This window comes from Anneissia japonica, unplaced genomic scaffold (assembly GCF_011630105.1).
Source record: "Anneissia japonica isolate Jap-2015-1 unplaced genomic scaffold, ASM1163010v1 scaffold287753_len344599_cov186, whole genome shotgun sequence".
Classification (NCBI taxonomy): domain Eukaryota; kingdom Metazoa; phylum Echinodermata; class Crinoidea; order Comatulida; family Comatulidae; genus Anneissia; species Anneissia japonica.
Genome location: NW_022712461.1, coordinates 66,788 through 85,893, shown reverse-complemented (window position 1 = coordinate 85,893; position 19,106 = coordinate 66,788). Strand labels below are relative to the sequence as shown.

General features: G+C 34.0%; 2 protein-coding genes across 3 annotated transcripts in view; one reads left to right on the top strand and one right to left on the bottom strand.

Annotated features, from left to right (window-relative positions):
* LOC117107821 (PAS domain-containing serine/threonine-protein kinase-like) overlaps window positions 1–17,395 on the top strand; it is a 39,794-nt gene extending 22,399 nt beyond the window's left edge. The window contains exons 7-22 of the mRNA XM_033249606.1: window positions 1,918–2,058; window positions 2,972–3,106; window positions 3,462–3,631; window positions 3,913–3,922; window positions 4,316–4,453; window positions 5,262–5,427; window positions 5,611–5,689; window positions 5,844–6,775; window positions 7,203–7,381; window positions 8,143–8,304; window positions 8,962–9,087; window positions 9,510–9,644; window positions 10,070–10,266; window positions 10,444–10,577; window positions 10,858–10,998; window positions 15,199–17,395. Coding sequence (XP_033105497.1) covers window positions 1,918–2,058; window positions 2,972–3,106; window positions 3,462–3,631; window positions 3,913–3,922; window positions 4,316–4,453; window positions 5,262–5,427; window positions 5,611–5,689; window positions 5,844–6,775; window positions 7,203–7,381; window positions 8,143–8,304; window positions 8,962–9,087; window positions 9,510–9,644; window positions 10,070–10,266; window positions 10,444–10,577; window positions 10,858–10,998; window positions 15,199–15,332 — 2,979 coding nt within the window. The 3' untranslated portion in view covers window positions 15,333–17,395. The remainder of the gene's footprint in view (window positions 1–1,917; window positions 2,059–2,971; window positions 3,107–3,461; window positions 3,632–3,912; window positions 3,923–4,315; window positions 4,454–5,261; window positions 5,428–5,610; window positions 5,690–5,843; window positions 6,776–7,202; window positions 7,382–8,142; window positions 8,305–8,961; window positions 9,088–9,509; window positions 9,645–10,069; window positions 10,267–10,443; window positions 10,578–10,857; window positions 10,999–15,198) is intronic.
* The window catches only part of LOC117107820 (programmed cell death protein 2-like), a 4,867-nt gene continuing 2,898 nt past the window's right edge, over window positions 17,138–19,106 (bottom strand). The window contains exons 4-6 of one of the 2 annotated variants that reach the window (XM_033249604.1): window positions 18,463–18,573; window positions 18,009–18,166; window positions 17,138–17,763 (exon numbers count right to left, since the gene is read on the bottom strand). In XM_033249604.1, coding sequence (XP_033105495.1) covers window positions 17,624–17,763; window positions 18,009–18,166; window positions 18,463–18,573 — 409 coding nt within the window. In that variant the 3' untranslated portion in view covers window positions 17,138–17,623. The remainder of the gene's footprint in view (window positions 17,764–18,008; window positions 18,167–18,462; window positions 18,574–19,106) is intronic. The other variant, XM_033249605.1, reaches the window with a different exon arrangement.

Here is a 19,106-nt window from a genome sequence, read left to right as displayed (position 1 = left end):
AATTTTTTCTGTAACTGCATAATATAGCAAATGTAGGTTTACATCCTCACCAAAATAGTTGTAAACAAACTATATGTTGCTAAAAGTGTTTGAGGAAGAAATAAGTATTAATTAGGTATGTGTGTCTTCTTTTATAGAGTTCAGAGAGACTGATGAGATTAGTTTAGGAAACTAATGGAAAGGAATAAGGCACAGATGGAATGATGGATAAGGTAGAGAGCTGGAAGATTTGAAATGGGGAAAAGGGAATGACTGATATGATTGGGGAAAGAAAATAGTAGAGAGGAATAAAGGCGGGAGACTGATTGACCTAGAATAGGACGGACATATGGGTATAGTAGGCATTAGGGTTAGAAAAAAACATGTTTTCTGTTCAAGAGGCAATGAATCTGGTTCCTATGTAATTTTGCTAATGACAGTGGTGTTTCTAATGGAGTTAGTACAGCTGCTATTCACTAACCATTAACAAGTCATAACGAGTTGTAATACTCCTAATGGTCAGTTAATATATCAATTACTGGCCACAGACAAATATTGACAGGTACTGCTGTTGCCATACTGTTAAAGTTTAACTATGTATATCTTACAGGTACAGAATTCTGAGTTTGGTATTAACTTCTATTAATAATTTGATATAATCACTCTGATATTAACTGCATCCAATATTTTGATCATTTTTGGGATTTGTATTTATAAGTGTTTTGTAAAAAATTGCCAAAATTCAGTCCACCACTGCTAATTCGATTTTTGAATGAAGATGAAATTTTAAAAAAGTACAATAAATATACACAAATGAGTCATGTGCATTTACAGTATATATAATAGTACATACGCATTTTCAACTCTGCTTTGAATGAGGGTACTTTTCCTCACAATTAGTGAAGTAGTTAAAGAAAATGAGATGCAATCAATGCGAGTATTTTAGAAACTTGATTTTTATTGGTGCCTGGAAAATGGGGTCATTCCAAAACTCTCTAAGTGAAGTGTTATGAGATTTTCTTTCCTTAAAGTCGGAATGTCCTCCTCCTATTTGCTCTCTAAACAGACATGGTCTGAGGTGTATTAATCATATTAAACTGTTAGGGGTCACCTTACAAGATAGTCTTTCTTGGGAATTACATATTGTATACATTATAATGTAACTAAAGCTTGCCACTGCCTTTACACATTCAGCAACAGCCCCTCCTAGAGATATGTTACAAGTGAACATTTGCTACATACGGCCCATTGTAGAATATGCTTGTCCTGTGTGGCACAGTCTATTTACGAGCAATCGATCTATGTCAATAGAGAGAGAGTTCAAAAGAGAGCTCTTCGCATCATTTATGGTATTAACTACAGTACATACAGTAACATACTGTATGAAACCACTCTTAGTATATCAGGTCTGCCCTCTCTTGCAAGCAAGAGAGAGACACTTCAACTCGAGTTCGGCAAAAGAATCCTTAAATTGGACACATTTAGGAGCATACTTTCTCTTGCCTGTGAGGTGGGCAGAAACCCGAGGTCGACATGTAAACCTCTACTAGGTATTCCATTTGATCGAACTAAAAGATTCAAATCCTCACCTATACCATATTTGATTAGACTTTTGAATAAGTCATTTAATCAATAATTTTTTTTTTATTTTAACATTTTTAATTAATAATTGCTATGTTTTTGATGTGCAATGGCACTTTTCAACCTCACGGCTGCCGTTGGTATTTTATTTAATAAAGTATACCTTTATGTATACACCGTTTGGCAATCTGGCTAAGAAAGGTATTTAAAATGGATATTTAGCTTGGTGCTGCTTGCTTATAAAGCAAATGGACATAGGTACAGTTTTACGTACATCAGAATTTATCACAATTGGAAAAAAGATATAAAATATGCTCATAAATTTTGTTTGATTGTATATTTCCTTTTTTTCCCAAGATGGATGCCATAGATTGCAATGGTCTTGTGTTACCAGTCTCTGTATGGATTAAGAAGATCACTGATGATGAAGAGCCTAGATGCTTGGTTGTACTGGAACCAGTAGACAGAGCATCTGCATTGGTGTCATTTGATGCTTCTGTAAGTATCCATCATTTCATTTTTTTTTCTATCTGAAAACAGGCCCGATGTTGCCATCAAATGATTAAATGTGTCTGAGTCACAGAAAAAGAACAAAGCTTGAGACTAGCAAAAATAAAATAATAATAATGATAATAATAAATAATAACAATTTAAAAAAACATAATAATAATAATAAATAAATTTTTAAAAATAAATGAGATAATAAATTATAGTTTTTCAAAATAGAAAATACAATAAAAAAAATTAAATTAAAAAAATCAAATTTGAAAATAAATAAAGTTAAGTAAATGATATAAAATAATATGATTAGTATTGTAAAATGAAACCCAAGTGCATGTTCTTTATCTGTGTTTGTCTCCATTGAGAAAAGTATATGATAATAGGATGTGAATATTCTATGTTTATTGTATTTGTCGTACTGTAGAGTATCCTGAAAATTTATGCAAGTCGACAGGGAGTACCTCCTCAGGGGGTGGAGGAGGTCGTACAATTGCTACTATTTCGAAGAACCAAGGAAAATAACTTGAAGCTTTTTCCAAACAGTTAAGATGTGGAAAGCGCTAAAGGCCAAACATTGTTATTAATGTCATTGGATACAGAATGAATCATACGATAATCTACATCCTTCTTCCCTCTCTGGGGAGCATTTCTTATGCATGTAATAAAGAAGTGACCAATTCATTGCTATTTATATTAATTTAAATGCATACTGGAAGCTACATGAACTTTATATAGATGGTCATCGGATACCTAATCAATTTGCCTCTTCATTCCCTAGAATTATTCCTGATCATATTCAGAATAACAGATTTCAATAGGCTCATTTTCAAGTACTCAAATTCACAGTGGAATGATTTTTTGCACTGTCTTTCTTCAGCAGTTAATAATTTTTACCTTTGTCTTTTTATAGGGCTGTATTCTGTCGGCTGATGGTCAGCTAGCCTACCTTCATGGTTATGCCTCTGATTCTGAGCTAATTGGAATGAACATTAAGCAGCTTGTTCCCTCCTTTGTTTTACCTGATACTGGTGATAAATTGCCTCAGGTGTGTACATTATCAGAAACTAAGTGAATTAAATTTCATCATTAGCTGCTCCTCTTTGTCAAAAATAATTTTAATCATGTGCATGTCACTGTTTCTATTCCTTGCTTCATCTCATTTCTATTATCCATTATGCAAAAATATGTTTTAAAATATTATGCTTATGAAACATTATATCTAAATGACTGTTGGCAAATGATAAAAAATTCAATTCTCATTTTTATGATATAAAGTATCATGAAATATGATAATGCGAATAACACTCATATATATTATGAACAAAAATCCCAGCATATATGTATAATATATATTTAATTATAGAAACTGGTATTTCTAATTCTGATGTTAATATATATAGGAGGTGAAAAAACAGCGTTTGACTGGAAGGACTAAAGACGGTTCAACATTCCCACTGAGTGCTCTTGTTAAGCCTATTCCCACATCGCTACCCCTGCCTGATGTGGTAGAAGCAGCCAAAGCACAGGCTTCACTTAAAAACAGCCAGGAATTCTCATCAACTTCAGGTAAGTGTGATATTAATATATACCTGTACAGGTCTTCCTCAACAGCTTTGGTCTCTACTTAGAATAATAAGGATGGGAAACTCTTTAATAGAACATGAACCCAGTCAGATCATTCCTGGTAAATTTAAGCTCAATTGGATAATTTTGAAAATTTGATCATCAAACTTTACAATCACTACGTATCTATCAACACACAAACTGAAAACAGAAAAATGGTCTTTAATTGGAGGTGGTCTTAATTGGAGGGGTCTTTAATTAGAGGGAGACCTGTATTATATTTAACAGTGTTGGTTTGGTTATCCATTTTCTAATTGGCATTTTCACTCATGTGGTGCCAACTGTCAATTTTATTTTCTGTTATGTTGACTCTGATTTTGCTTTGCAATCAAAAGGAAAGACTTTTATGTGATGTGCTGTCATAGAGGCTGTGAAATCACTGTTACAGTTAAAGTGGCAATCGCTTTCATGAGACAAATATACACATACTGCTCTTATAAAGTCACATTATGATGGTTAGTGAGTGGAGGTATGTCCTGTCAATTGAGAGTGACAGGATTTTAAAAGGATTGGAAAGACCCAGCTGATCCCTGTCTCTTATACACATCTAGATGTGTATAAGAGACAGATTTAGCACATTGTTTACTTGTATATTTTAGAAAACCAGTCATCATCATCATCACAATTGCAGTGTTACCAAGCAACCATCTGGGTATTTGCCAACATCAGTGGCATGTTGAGTTTCCTCCCTGATGGTACCATTCATAGCGTTAACCACAACTTCTCTCTCATGCTCTTTGGCTTGTCGAAGGATAAACTTGTTGGCAAAGTAAGTTGAACCAATCCAATAAGCCAGTAAATAGTTTTAAAATGGTGTTAAATATCAAAGCAATGTAAACATCATCCTACCCAAAAACATGGCCACAGTAGTCTGGGTTTTTTTTCTAGATTGAAAGAGTGTGATTTTTAAACCAGGGACGGTGCTAGCAGAGGGTCCAGGGGTAAAGGACCCCCATCGGGGACTTCTGCACCCCCTGCTTGTACCCCCTGTTGGGGAATTTCCAGCAAGGTCGTTGGGGAAAAATAAAAAAAGGTACAATTCAAGAATGCCTTATTACTAAGCAGTCAAATTTTAGGGATTAGAAACTGTTTAGTGCGAGCAGTGCTATCATATGTACTATCCCGATTGTATGGGTTGCATTGGTGCGGCAGCTCTTCCCTGACGGGGGACTGGAACCTCCGACAACCCCCTTTCTATAAAATTATCCTTTTTAATTAACGAATCCCATAATTAACACAAAAATTGATTATCTTTTCCCTGACAAATTTATTTTTTTTCAGACCAGGGGACTAGGCTTCCCCAACGGGGATGGGCGTGGCACCCTTGTCGGGGAGCTTGACCACTCTTCGGGGATTTCCAGGCGCAGCCCCTGTTTTAAGGTGCCATATTTTTTACACCCCTGAAGATATTGTTGGTGTGCCATGCTGTGGAAGTGCAATCTCTTAACTCACAAGTACTGGATGGATGGATAGATTGATTGATTGATTATTATTGTTATTTTATATCCAATTAATTCGTTCACAGTATGAAACATTCCTTATTAATTACAGTGCTTGCCTTCGTTTACCTTCCCCAGCACATCACCCACTTGATTCCAGAATTCTATGATCATCTGGATATCATTGATGATGGCTCTATGCCACTACCCCCATTTGATGATGATGATGACCCCGGTGGTGGAGGAGTAGTCTTCCAGCCTGCCAGCTCTAGGGGACATAGCAGGCAATCCAGACATGAAGAAGGTAAACTTAATTGTTATTATAAAGATCATAAATACTGTATGTTGATTTTTAGACAATGTTAAATGTTCAAACAAAAAGTTAACATTACAAAAACAAGTAACATGACAAAAGGTTAGACTAGAAATAAAAGATTATGATGTCATAGTTTTAGGTTAATTTTAATCATGGTTACTTGATTTCCAGATGACAGTCCCTTTGGGAAAAATGAATCTGAAATCTCACATGCATTGAAGCAGCTGCAAATCTCTGGTCCACAAGAAAGGTATCGTAACACTTTGTTCTTTAAAGATATGCTGTGGAAGTGTGGGGTGAGGGGAGAGAACATTAAGTTGTTTAATATATTTTATCGCACATTTAAAAAAGGACATTAATTATGAAATTTTATTTTTCATTGTATCTCAATTTTTTTTTGTCAGACCCTCAACGACTGAGTTACTACGAGAGGCTCAGAAACTAAACGTCCTGAGTGGAGATAGACTTTCCTTCAGTCGACCGGATAGTGCGTGCACTAACGAACTACTACGTACACCTCCATCAGTGTCTCCTCTCGGAAGTCCGATGTCTGATAGGAAAATAAGCCAAGGAGCAACTCCCCCTGGCAGCATTACCAGCATGGAAGTGAATATACATAGTATCCCAGGCTCTCTTAGTCCGTGCTCTTCTACGGGGGATCTACACCTAATAGATAAAGATGAAGTATTCAACCTAACTGGAAATGAAAAACGTAACAGTTTAGGACCACGAGAGCGACGACTCTCCTCAAGAAATTCAGATGAGAACAAGCCGTCCACAGGTAACTTAGATGAGACGCCTCGCAAAGGTGAAGGTTCAAGAACATTATCATCAACAGCTGAGCTACTGAATGCACCCTCCACAATAATAGTATCACCCCTTAGTAAAAGTCAACTTGAAATGCATAACAAAATGACACCTATAGATCTAGCTCCTCTGGAAGTAGACACAGGTTTCAGCAATGAGCATACACAAGTACAAACTGCTAGAGAGGTTATACCAGAAGAATGTGCAATAGAAGAAGATGACATCTTAAAAAAGACTGAAGAGGAGCAACCTAAACAAGATGTCATTGCCAACGATAAGGATAAAACTGAGCCTGAGAAGTCCTCCGGGCCGCCGCCTCTTGAGCGAGCTCAGTCACGAGTGAGCTTTGCAGAAGATAACATTAATAACTGTAATGTGAACACGGGTGTAAATGTAACTTCGGTGGATTCAAATTACGCGACGTCAACACCATCACGCAAATGTACGTGGGCCCAATCATCATCCACATCGCCAATACCAGAAGGCAGTTTTATAGGTCAAGGTAGACATAAAGATGGCTCCTATATTGGTAAGTCTGCACATGCTCAGTTTAAGTTTAAATTAAGAAAAGGCTTTTATGCCCTGTTTTTCCCTAGTTTTTAAGTATTCAAAAATATGTATCCTATCAAACATGTACAAAAATTTTTCCTGTGGAGCCTGTCTTTAACAATAATTTCCACATAATGAAGGCATTTTTTAAAAATCCATTTATATACATGCTTATGATTTAAAAAATGGCAATATCTACTGGAAAAGTTTGCCAAAAAATATACTTTCAAAGCAAAGTCTCATTCTCCACAGTTAGTAGAAAGTGTGGGAATGGTGAGGGGATTTTTAAATCTATCAATTCATTTTTCTATAAATTCCAATATTTCTAATAATTATTTTAAATAAAGTTGATATCTCTCTGTCAGACAACTCGTAACTACCTCCTTGTATTTTTTTCATACCTACAGGAATTCTTTTTTCAATCAAACAAATAAAGCTTGATGATGGCAACTCATTGTATTGCATTTGGCTATCACGTGACCCAGCTGATCCTGGCGAGGGAGGGCGCTATATATCCAACTTAACGTTAGCTTCAAGCTTCAGCAGCACTTTCAATGCTTCTCAGAGTCAGAGAAGCTTTGGAGAAGTAAGTTCAACATACGTAAAGGGTTAGATAGTATAATATATAATCCAGGTATCGAAATGCACGCCATCGTGAATGAATCATCGTAAAGAGTTACTGGGGTCTGAAGTTGGAAGGATCCACATCCATGAGATCTGTTTAAATAAGGTTTCTTAACACATCTAAATATATTCTGCTACAGATATTGATACCCATTGGCACTGACATCCGGGAGAAGATCACAAATTTGGAGAAAAAAACCGTGATACCCTGTAATTTAAGTTTTAAGATTCTTAAGCCTATTGCACACTGCTATGTGTAAGAACTTGCCCAATGCAATGCCAGTCCTCTGACAGTCGGTGGAAGTCTGAGTGAGACTTTGTTATTCAACACATTGCCATGTTGCTGTCGTCGTCTGCTGCTGACACCTATGCAGTGTGTTAGCTTTTAGGGCCTGGGATTAGAAGACAAGCTTTTAAACTACCTTCATCTCCACGTTCCATGCAATATTTAGTTTTGATTTTTTTCTCTTTTTAATTGTAATAATATAATAATTTTTAAGTAATGTATGAATGGTTCATATGATATTGGTAAAAAACCTTTCAAACAAGAACCTGTTTTTGTAGAAAGAAAAGAAGACATCTCTCCTGCATTTGATATACCATAAGATTCTTATTTTTGCTTTCACCATGCATTATTGAGTAAACAGAATTTATCAAGTTTTACCTCTGCCTTAGTTTTTTCCATATTAGTATTCGACACACTGTGTACCTTTGATTCTATAGGCTTTGACAGCTGCTGCGAAGGCTAATGAATTGTCGGATATAGATGAGGTGGATAATCCTGGTAAAGGGCGGTATGATGAGAAATATGAAACAACGACATGCATCGGCAAGGGAGCTTTTGGGTTTGTCAAGATGGCTACCAGAAAGGAAGATAGGGAGAAGGTATGGAACAAATACCGCTAAGCAATAACATGTAATTGGGAAGGTGTGCCTTAGTCAGTGGTCCCTATACTTGTGTAATATATTCAACAAGGACTTGACTGCCGATATGTGTGGCTGAACAAAGTGGTTGATTTGAGATAAATATATAATTGCATTTGCCTCATTTAATAATGCATATAGATTACAAAATTATCTAAACGCATTGATTTGTAACTTGGGACAATGTGTGAGACCTTTGAGATCCAAACACTTTCCCCTTGCCAGTCAATGACTCTGAGAATAACTCTCATGAACATGTTCATGGTGGCTATCAGGATTAATTAAATTTTGAATTAAATAAGGAAGCAATTCTGAAGTTGGTCTCACTGTGTCCCTAGGCGAGAAACTTTATTAGCATTTGTGTCTTTCCCCTTAAGATATTAGGTATACATATGTATTATAATAATAATAATATTGTTAATAATAATATTAATGGGAGTTATTCTCCCATTTACATATATATAGAATATTAATATATGCGTGCTTGATGTAGTGCCCTGTAAATATATCTCAGAGTGCTGAATATGTATGCACCTGCTAGAAATAATTTCTGGATGAATTGGATTGGGCAAAATTGTTTAAAAATATTTTTATTATTTATATGCTTCCTCTCTGTAGGTTGTTGTGAAGTTTATACGAAAGCCCAAGATTTTGAAAGAGAATTGGGTAGATGACCCTGATTATGGACGAGTTCCGCTGGAACTGTCTTTACTCATGAAGTTAAATCATAAAAATATTGTATCGGTCAGTATCAGATTTTTAATTATATACATTAAGTTCAACTATCATTGTTAAAATATAGAAAACCTCACAATCAATTAAAACATTGAGTTGCTGCTTTAATATATCAATCAACTTCCAATGGACCAAACATCAGTTTTGTTGGTTTACTACATTATGCTGTGGAGTAGCTTATTTATTCTTCTATAGTTTGTTTTTTTTTATAGTACAAGATTATCATTTTAATGTATATTTTATAACTGTTCCAGGTGGTTTGTGTTAATTATAGTACAACAAACCATAAGATAGGCCACCTTCTATTCAACTATATTTTTTCATGTCCGCCATTTACTAAACTTTTTTTGAAAGGTGCTCTATATGAGGGTTTCATCGCAATTTACCTTTCTACTTTGCTTATAAACAAGGTTGTTTTGTTTTTTTTATAGGTTGTAGAATTCTTTGAGAATGACAATTTCTTCCAAATGATTATGAAGAAGCACGGATCTGGAATGGATCTGTTTGAGTTCATTGATAACCGGCCTAATTTAGATGAGCCTCTGGCCAGCTACATCTTCAGACAAGTAAGACAGCAGTTTATTATTTGCGTTCTCTAACATTTTATTTATTTGTATGTTTATTTTATGTTAAAGTGATTGCCACTTAATGTAAGACAGTGATTAAGCTTGCTATTTGCAATCTTCGGTCCATTTATCTGAATAATGAATAAAAGAATGACAACAATCATTATTTTTATTGTGTGTTTCTAAAGAAAGGAGGATTCGCAGGAAAGAGTATTTTTTTTTAAACTCTTCAATAAGATGAAAATATTTGTAATCTCTGACCATTATACAGAACAAAAATATGATTGTTTACTTGTATGTATTTGTTTTTATTTCATACTCAAAGTCATACGAAAGTCATACCTCTTCAGTAAAATGTTACTATTCTCCTGGATTGCCCAATTTATGTAATTTATACATGTCTAAAATCTTCTTTATTTTACAAGGTTGTGGCTGGTGTATCGTACTTGCATCGACAGAACATAGTTCATCGAGACATTAAAGATGAGAATATCATTTTGAATGAGGATTTCCAAGTGAAGATCATTGATTTTGGCTCAGCTGCTTACCTTCAAAAGAAGCTTTTCTCGACATTTTGTGGCACATTGGAATACTGTTCTCCAGAGGTTTTAATGGGAAACAAGTAAGTTGTGTAATTGGATTTTTCCCCAAGGTATAATTTGCAATTAAAAACTATTATTAGTTAATTAATTAATTATTAACTAATGACTTTTTGTAGTGTTGAACAACCGACTATACTCTTTGATAGAAATTTCCATTAATAAAGTAAATTTTTTTTTTTTTTCTTTTTTTCTGATAGATATCGAGGACCTGAGTTGGAGATGTGGGCCCTAGGAGTCACCCTTTACACTCTGGTGTATGGTGAAAACCCGTTTTATGATGTGGAGGAGACGATACAGGCTATCTTGAATCCCCCATATGAGGTGTCAAGAGGTGTGTATAGTACAGGTTTTACTTTTATATTGTGCTAAGCATAATTACATCACACACTTAGTACATTAGTAGGAAAAGATGTCATGTTACCTACATTCCCAGCAAGCTTTGTCTTTAATATTCTACCGCAAAATTAATAATAATGGAATCTTTTTATTAAATAGATGTACACCATATAAATATATACGACTTTTCTGTAATAGCTTTGTTTAGGCTGCAATGTTTTTTGAAATATGATGTGATGACAATTAATTTTTTTTCGCTTTTCAAATTTGTTTAGAGTTGTCTAACTTAATTGAGATGCTGCTGCACCCTGAACCTAAATGGCGAATTATGCTAGACCAGCTTGAGAAGAATGAGTGGGTTTGCCTGCCAATTGATATAAGTCAGTACAAATGGGAAGATGTTTTACCAGAAGATAGTAAGTACCTTCGATGCCAGCAGAATAATAGAGTGCTATGAAGATGATGAGGATTCAATGTTGTTTTGAAAACATAATACCATAATACCTTGAATAGAAGCCCAATGGGCTTAATCTCTAGAGCCCATCTTAAATTGAAGCCCCCCCCCCCTCTTTAGTTTGCAAATGTGGCCTCAAAAAGAAGCCCAGCTTCTTTTCAGTATTGGCTTTTTTTATGGTCTGTCTCTTATACACATCTAGATGTGTATAAGAGACAGTTGGAATACTGTTCTCCAGAGGTTTTAATGGGAAACAAGTAAGTTGTGTAATTGGATTTTTCCCTAAGGTATAATTTGCAATTAAAAACTATTATTAGTTAATTAATTAATTATTAATTAATGACTTTTTGTAGTGTTGAACCGACTATACTCTTTGATATAAATTTCCATTAATAAAGTTAATTTTTTTTTCTTTTTTTCTGATAGATATCGAGGACCTGAGTTGGAGATGTGGGCCCTAGGAGTCACCCTTTACACTCTGGTGTATGGTGAAAACCCATTTTATGATGTGGAGGAGACGATACAGGCTATCTTGAATCCCCCATATGAGGTGTCAAGAGGTGTGTATAGTACAGGGTTTACTTTTATATTGTGCTCAAGCATAATTACATCACACACTAAAGGCCAACTCAGACAGCGTCGGCCGACTCAGACAGCGTCGGCCGACGCAGCCCGACCCGATTTATCGTCGGGGACAGTCTTGAGCCGTCGTGAGAAATATTAAACATGTTTAATATTCTACGACGCGACTGCCCCCGACGCACACCATCGCGTCTACGTTTAACTCACACAGACCCGACACGACAACAAATCACGTCGGGCTGTGTCGTACGACGCTGTCCGAGTTGGCCTTTAGTACATTAGGAGGAAAAGATGTCATGTTACCTACATTCCCAGCAAGCTGTGTCTTCAATATTTTACAGCAAAAGTAATAATAATGGCATCTTTTTATTAAATAGATGTACACCATATAAATATATACGACTTTTCTGTAATAGCTTTGTTTAAGCTGCAATGTTTTTTGAAATATGATGTGATGACAATTAATTTTTTTTTCCTTTTCAAATTTGTTTAGAGTTGTCTAACTTAATTGAGATGTTACTGCACCCTGAACCTAAATGGCGAATTATGCTAGACCAGCTTGAGAAGAATGAGTGGGTTTGCCTGCCAATCGATATAAGTCAGTACAAATGGGAAGATGTTTTACCAGAAGACAGTAAGTATCTTCAATACCAGCAGAATAGTAGAGTTCTATGAAGATGATGAGGATTCAATGTTGCTTTGAAAACATAATACCATAATACCTTGAATAGAAGCCCAATGGGCTTAATCTCTAGAAGAAGCCCATCTTAAATTGAAACCCCCCTCTTTAGTTTGCAAAAGTAGCCTCAAAAAGAAGCCCAGCTTCTTTTCAAGATAGTATTGGCTTTTTTTGGAGAGAGTACAGTACATATACTGTACATGGAACTTCAAGGAAACAAAAAAAAAAAAAACATGCTTGGGTTATACAGTAGTTTAGGTGATTTAATGCCAGTTAATACACTTTATGACACAGATTGATGTTACAGTGGCCCTATTTATTGTTTTATAATAGTAACTCCCAAAATTTACAGCATTAATTTTGAAAAGAAGCCCCCTCTTTACATTGTAAAAGTAGCCTTGAAAAAAAAAGCCCATCCAAAGTTGGCAAAAAAGTAGCCCAAGGCTTCAATTTGAGCTTTTATGGTATGTTGTGAGTTAGGGGTTGCTTTACACATTGTGTACTGAAAAATTCCCAACATTGATTACCAGTCTGTTAGGAGTATATGAAACAAAAAAAGTGATACTTTTCTGGTAATTTTTGGGGAAAAAATTTTTTTGTTCTAAATTATCAAATGAAAAACAATTACTTAAATATATAAAAAAAAAAGTATGCAATTCATTATATAAAATTAGTTGTACAATACAACTCAGGTATATCTTTTGTTGAATATTAACTTTTGTGTTGAAATATTTATTCCTTGGTATACTTGCTAGTTATAATTATTTTATGATGATTCTGCTTCTAATTGTCATACATTTTTGTATATCCTCTTTTGTTGAATATGCTACGGAATATAAAAATATCTTTCTGCTGTATGTAGTAAAATCTTTTCCATGTGTGTATTATTATGCACTATGTAATATACCTTCAAGTCGGGCTCCAGAGGAAAACAGTTATGTTGTATAACAGATTTTTCTAAAACACAAAAAAAACATGTTTGACGAAAAACTCCGGAATGGTTAATAAGATACAAATTTTGGAATATTAAAAAACTGAATGGGGAGGGGGGGGAGTGAAGGTGTAAAAAGGGTGGTTGTGCTCATTTTTCCCCCATTTTTTTTTTTTCTCATTTTTCCCCCCTTTTTTTTTTTTTTTTTTTTTTTTTTATTCAAAAATGTGTATCTCATTAACCGTTCCTAAGTTTTACGTCAAATATTTTTTTGTGTCTTAGAAAAATTAGTTGCACAGCATATCAACAATTTTTTCCCTCTGGAGCCTGAATTTAAATAATTAAAATTATGTTTTCATTTTCTAACCTTCATATTTTTTCATCTAGCCATCTCAGTGTTCCCTTTAAACAATCGTATTTACAGCATCTTTTCCCAGTTTATATTATTTCATGGCGATGATGATGACTTCTCATTATTTCTATAAATGTTAATGATTATTTTGAATCATTATTTCTGCGAGTTTGATTCTCAATTTGTTTACTTTTCATCATCTTCTTTATTCCCTTGCTGCCGCTTTTTCCCCAGGAGATATTTGTAATCTTAGTCCTCCAACTGATGATGACATTGATGGCGATGATAGTGAACTGTTGCAGCTGCAGAAGCAATATCAACACCACCTCAGCTATTAAAATTGAGGCTCCATATCTGCCTGTGTATTTAGGTTAGGTAGCATTTGCTATACTGACAGTTTATAAATAATACATATTAATTAACAATATCGACATTTAATTTTTACTAACCACCTTTTTAATGGACTTTATGAATGCATTTTAATTATGTACTGTCTATGGTAAATTCTGATGAAATTAAATTTAAAAACTGAATTGCATATTAAAATGTTATTAATTTCTTTGAGACACATATCAAAAAAACATTTAATTTTCAATGACTGTTTCACTGACTGTTAATGGATGAGGAAATATATTTTCTCATTCTGATTTTCAGTTAAAAGCTATATAGAAATACTTTGAATTACCAAGTGTTTTTGCACAAACATAGACAGTATATCTTTAACCTATGTTGAAATTGTCTTGCTTGACAGCACTTTTATGTATTTTATTTGATATTTCTAATGTGTTAATTTGCATGTATTTTATGAACTTTATAATTCTGTATTTTTATATTGATGTTTTTTTATACTGTAATTGTGTAATTTTTGAGCAATGACTTTCTCTCAATGTAATTTCCTTTTTGGACAATAAATTTGAATTTGAATATCATAAGTTACCTTGTTCAACCATTGTTAAAACTGTTATTATTTGCATGTTTACTAATACTTTTTTACTACAATAATCATTTCCTATACTTTTCTTTATATATATTCTTTGTTTACGCAGGTTAACTAGGATATTGAAAGTTATCATGCTTGTAAAATTAAAGTTTCTTTTTACCATGTTTTTATCATGAATTAATATTTTCATTGGTGCTTTTCAAATACTGCATGGTTGCTTTACCATACTGTAAACCTATTTCTTGCATTACAACATGTTCAAAATAAATTTTATTCAACCTTTGTTTAGAATGCATTCCTGGTGTTTTGTTTCAACAACTAACCATATTTAATACAGTATATTATAAAGCGTTTTAAGTAAGATACATTAATGCATATTTCCATTGTGGGATGCATTTGGCCTGCTAATAAAGAAATATGGTGCATGTTACACAATAAGTAAAACTCTGTGTTTCTTAAAGAATGTATATTTAAATAATAAACACAAAATTTTATTTATTGTGATTATTGTTTAAGAATATGTATTTAAATAATTGGTAAATAATGTTTTGAATAGCCATGTTTCTATAATTATAACAGTCAAGGAAAAAATATTAATTATAGGCAGCATTGATAAATCGCTCGACAAACCCCAGAACACATAGTTCTATTAAAATGTTAATTATTGTTTCATTTCAGCGGTGGACAGCAATCTGCAGGTGGAGGGCCCAGATGATGACCAGTGTGAGTATGAATTGGAGGCTGAGTTGAAGAAATACCTTGACTTGGATGGCAGCCTGAATGGAAGCACATCCAGTAGCACTAAGATTTGATTCCTTCTCCTCTTTGGAAGCCCATCAAAATGAGTAGGGATTATTTTTAGAGGAAGTGATCTATATCATCAGGAATGGTTTGAATGTTACTGCGAGTAGGAAGATGCTGTGCAGGTATCATTTGAACTTGTGTGAGCGATTTCAGTTGCCAATCTGACAGAGTCAGCTGGTGATAAATTGACGATGGAAGTCCCAGACTTCCAATACAGCAGGCCGATAACTGGGATACCTATTTTGCCACTTCTATCGATATATCCGCCCAGCTAACATGTTTCCTTGTGAATTTTGACCCAAAATGAGCATATCCCCGTGTACTTATATTACATACCCTTTGTGAAATGGTACATGCTCTAAATGCAAATATATTTTTTTTTTTTGTGTGAACTTCTGGTTTGCTATCACGTGTGTGCTGTCTGTGTAAATATATATAAATATATATCTATATATATTAACAAGTTTTAATGTGTAAAGTATAGTATATGTATTTAGTCTTGAATCTACTGGTAGTCACCTCATTCTCAAGAATCTTAGAAGTAAAAGCTGTATTTTGTAGAAATTATTGCGACTATACCAACAATTTGTTTCTCCGAATTTGTAATTACAGTACTGTATATTTAATGAAATTCAACTGAATTGTGTCCACTACTAGTGTTTAACACTGAAACCTCATTTATGATAGACTTATGGTGATTGCCTGCAACAGTATAGTGTCCTTCAAACATCTATAGCATGGCTCCCAATGAAATTTAATGTTTGATATAGCTATAATACAACTGTAGTATTTTATAAGTTTAAATAGCCATCATTTTTTTTTATTTGAGTACTTTAGTGATTGCAATGTATGATTTTGATTTTAAAATACAGCTGGGTTCATATTTTTTTAAGCTTTTAACGAACATTGGTATTTTGTACTTAAGTATCATCATTACTTTTAGAATATTTTAATAATGTTTGATATTTATGTAGCGCCTTGAACAATCCAAAGACTATATGTTGCAGTGCTTGTATATTGATATCTATTGACAGGCATGCAATCTCCTCCATTCCACTGTACGTCATACCATCGCATTCAATGTCAACAAGAACGATTTGAGTAAAGGCACTTTGTCTGCATGGCTTCTCCAACCAGGAGTACGTACAAGTGGGGTTCCTGGTAGGCTTAAATGCCAAAATGTGCTAATTAGCTGCTGCAACATTATGGAATACTCTGCTGAGTTTGTGTTCCGTAGGTGTTTAATCGAGTGACCAGGGTGATGATAATGTGAAGCGTATAGAAGGCTTATCGTAATGCGGTATATAAGTCTACCATTATTATTATTACTTGGCATGTACAAATTTACACTCGTGGGTGGAAATGCACAAAAGTTAATAATCTACACATACAAAACTATGTGGTATTTGTACCCCAAACCTTGTGTGGTAACAAGTTGTTCTGTAATTTGATAAATGTAATGTGACTGTAATGTAATGTAATGTGACTTGTCTATAGTAAAACATTATAAACATTCTCAATTATATGCGATGATATTGTCTTTATGCAAGCTAGTTATAAGCAATATATTCCCTTTGAGTGCCACAACCCCAAAGAATATTATGATCATTTTGCATTGTTTTCAGTAGCATTTGCAGTTCATCCTCCAAATTGAGACCCCTTAAATCCAATATAAATTTTTTAAAGTACTAACAATCTTAATTTATTTATTTACACAAAGCTAACCCTTTAACTGCAGAAGGAATGCTGCAACCACACCAAAGTTTCAGGCCCCAAAGGTGGTCTTGATTTAGAGGGTGAAATGTATTTTAGAAAATAAGTTATATGGTACACCACCAGTATTATTATTTCAGTACAGTAATTATAATGTTTTAACAGTTAATATTTAATTAATATTGCTTAGTTTTCATTCACTTACAATATTTGTTATAATGTAGGTCTATATTTTTACTGAAATGCCAAGCTTGTTTACAAATGATTGTTTACATTGGCATATTTATATAATAGTTTAATACTGATGTGGTCAGTAATCAGTGTGTGACATATTGAAATACACAAAAAAAATATCTGACTTTGAAAAATACTTGTCTTTATTTCATTGAAAGTAACTTTGGTGTGGAGATACACCTCCACTGGTGGTAATTAAAGATGATAATAAATATAATATATAAAATAGAGTATCTAAACAGTAATTATAAGATCTTGGGTTCGAATCCTAATGGGGACATATGTTTTTCTCAAATATTTATTATCATCTTTACTTCATTGTTAATTGAGAAGGGTGATTCATTGCTATCTATTAAAACACTTTGAAGAGATCTTGATCAGGATCTGGTTGGATGATGACCACCTCGTTCCGACAGCTAGCATCATCATCCTCTTGCCAACAGCTCTTACTGCACGTGTACACTAATATGACGCCAAATTCAACAGTCTTATCTGAAACATACGGTAATGTGATTGAGGATACTGCAGCAACTTGTTTCATCCAACGTCAATGATTCGCTACTTAAGGTTATGATATTTTGTTATGACATAATTATTTGAGCTTGAATATTGTATTTTCTTATCCAATTCTGTGCACCTGTGGCATATTTAATGGACATAGGGTGCACACCCCCAGAACAAAAAGCTTTCACTTACTATTTTCTTATTTTTAAATATTATATAAAACTTCAACATACCTGGATTTGATTGGTCTTGTAATAACCTGACAAGAGATGGCATTAACTGAAGTTCAAAGGTCATTTTACTTCCACAGTATTTACAAGGCTCTTGAGCTTTGTCTAGGGATGTTTGCTGTGGATTCCTGATATACAGAGGGGTGCCACCCCAACAGTACCTGCATGTAAATGTAAAAAAAAAAAAATACTATTAATTGTTATGTACTATGCCCAGACTTGCAACCTACCCTCCACAGATATATCTACAAAAATTATCTCTTCGAAAACAAAGAATAGTCAACAATACATTAAGAAGAATTATAGCATGTCCATTTTAACACAAATATCATTCATAATGCTATCATCATCAATATTATTATTTTATTATATTACTGTACTATAATTGTTATACTGGGTGGAGCAAGAAAAAAATTGACTAAACACATGAACTTAAACTTAATTGCAGACTGCATACCTTAAACACTGTTGAGGGCAGAGTGATACCGTCTTCATAAATTTTTCAAACACAACATCACCATGTGATGCAACGACTTTCTCATATTTTTCAACCTTGGAACTCTTTTGTCTATAAGATTGTAAGTTTAAATATAAAACAAATTAGTATATTTTGCTTTGCTTTAAAGATCATCTCTACTCTAAACAGTACAATCCACTGGTGATTTCAAGGTATCATATAACTAAATAATGATTCCCAACAGACTAAATTATAGAATTTGTTTATATACCGTAAAACCGCCTCAAATTGAAGCCTACTGAGCTTAATCTCGAGATGAAGCCCATCTTGAAATGAAGCCCCCCTTTTTAGTTTGCAAAATTAGCCTCGAAAAATAAGCCCATCTCAAAAAGACCATGGGCTTCTTTTCAAGATAGCATAGGCTTCTTTACGAAATATTACCGTCGCATACACTGTACATCAATTTCAGAAAATAAAATAGATTAAATACAAGCTTGGTTTATACAGTAGTTTAGGTGATTTAATGCCAATTAAATACACTCCATGATACAGTTTGATGTTACTGTGGCCTTATTTATTGTTTTATAGTACAAATTCACAAAATTTACAGCATTCATTTTTGAAAAGAAGCCCCCCCCCCCCCT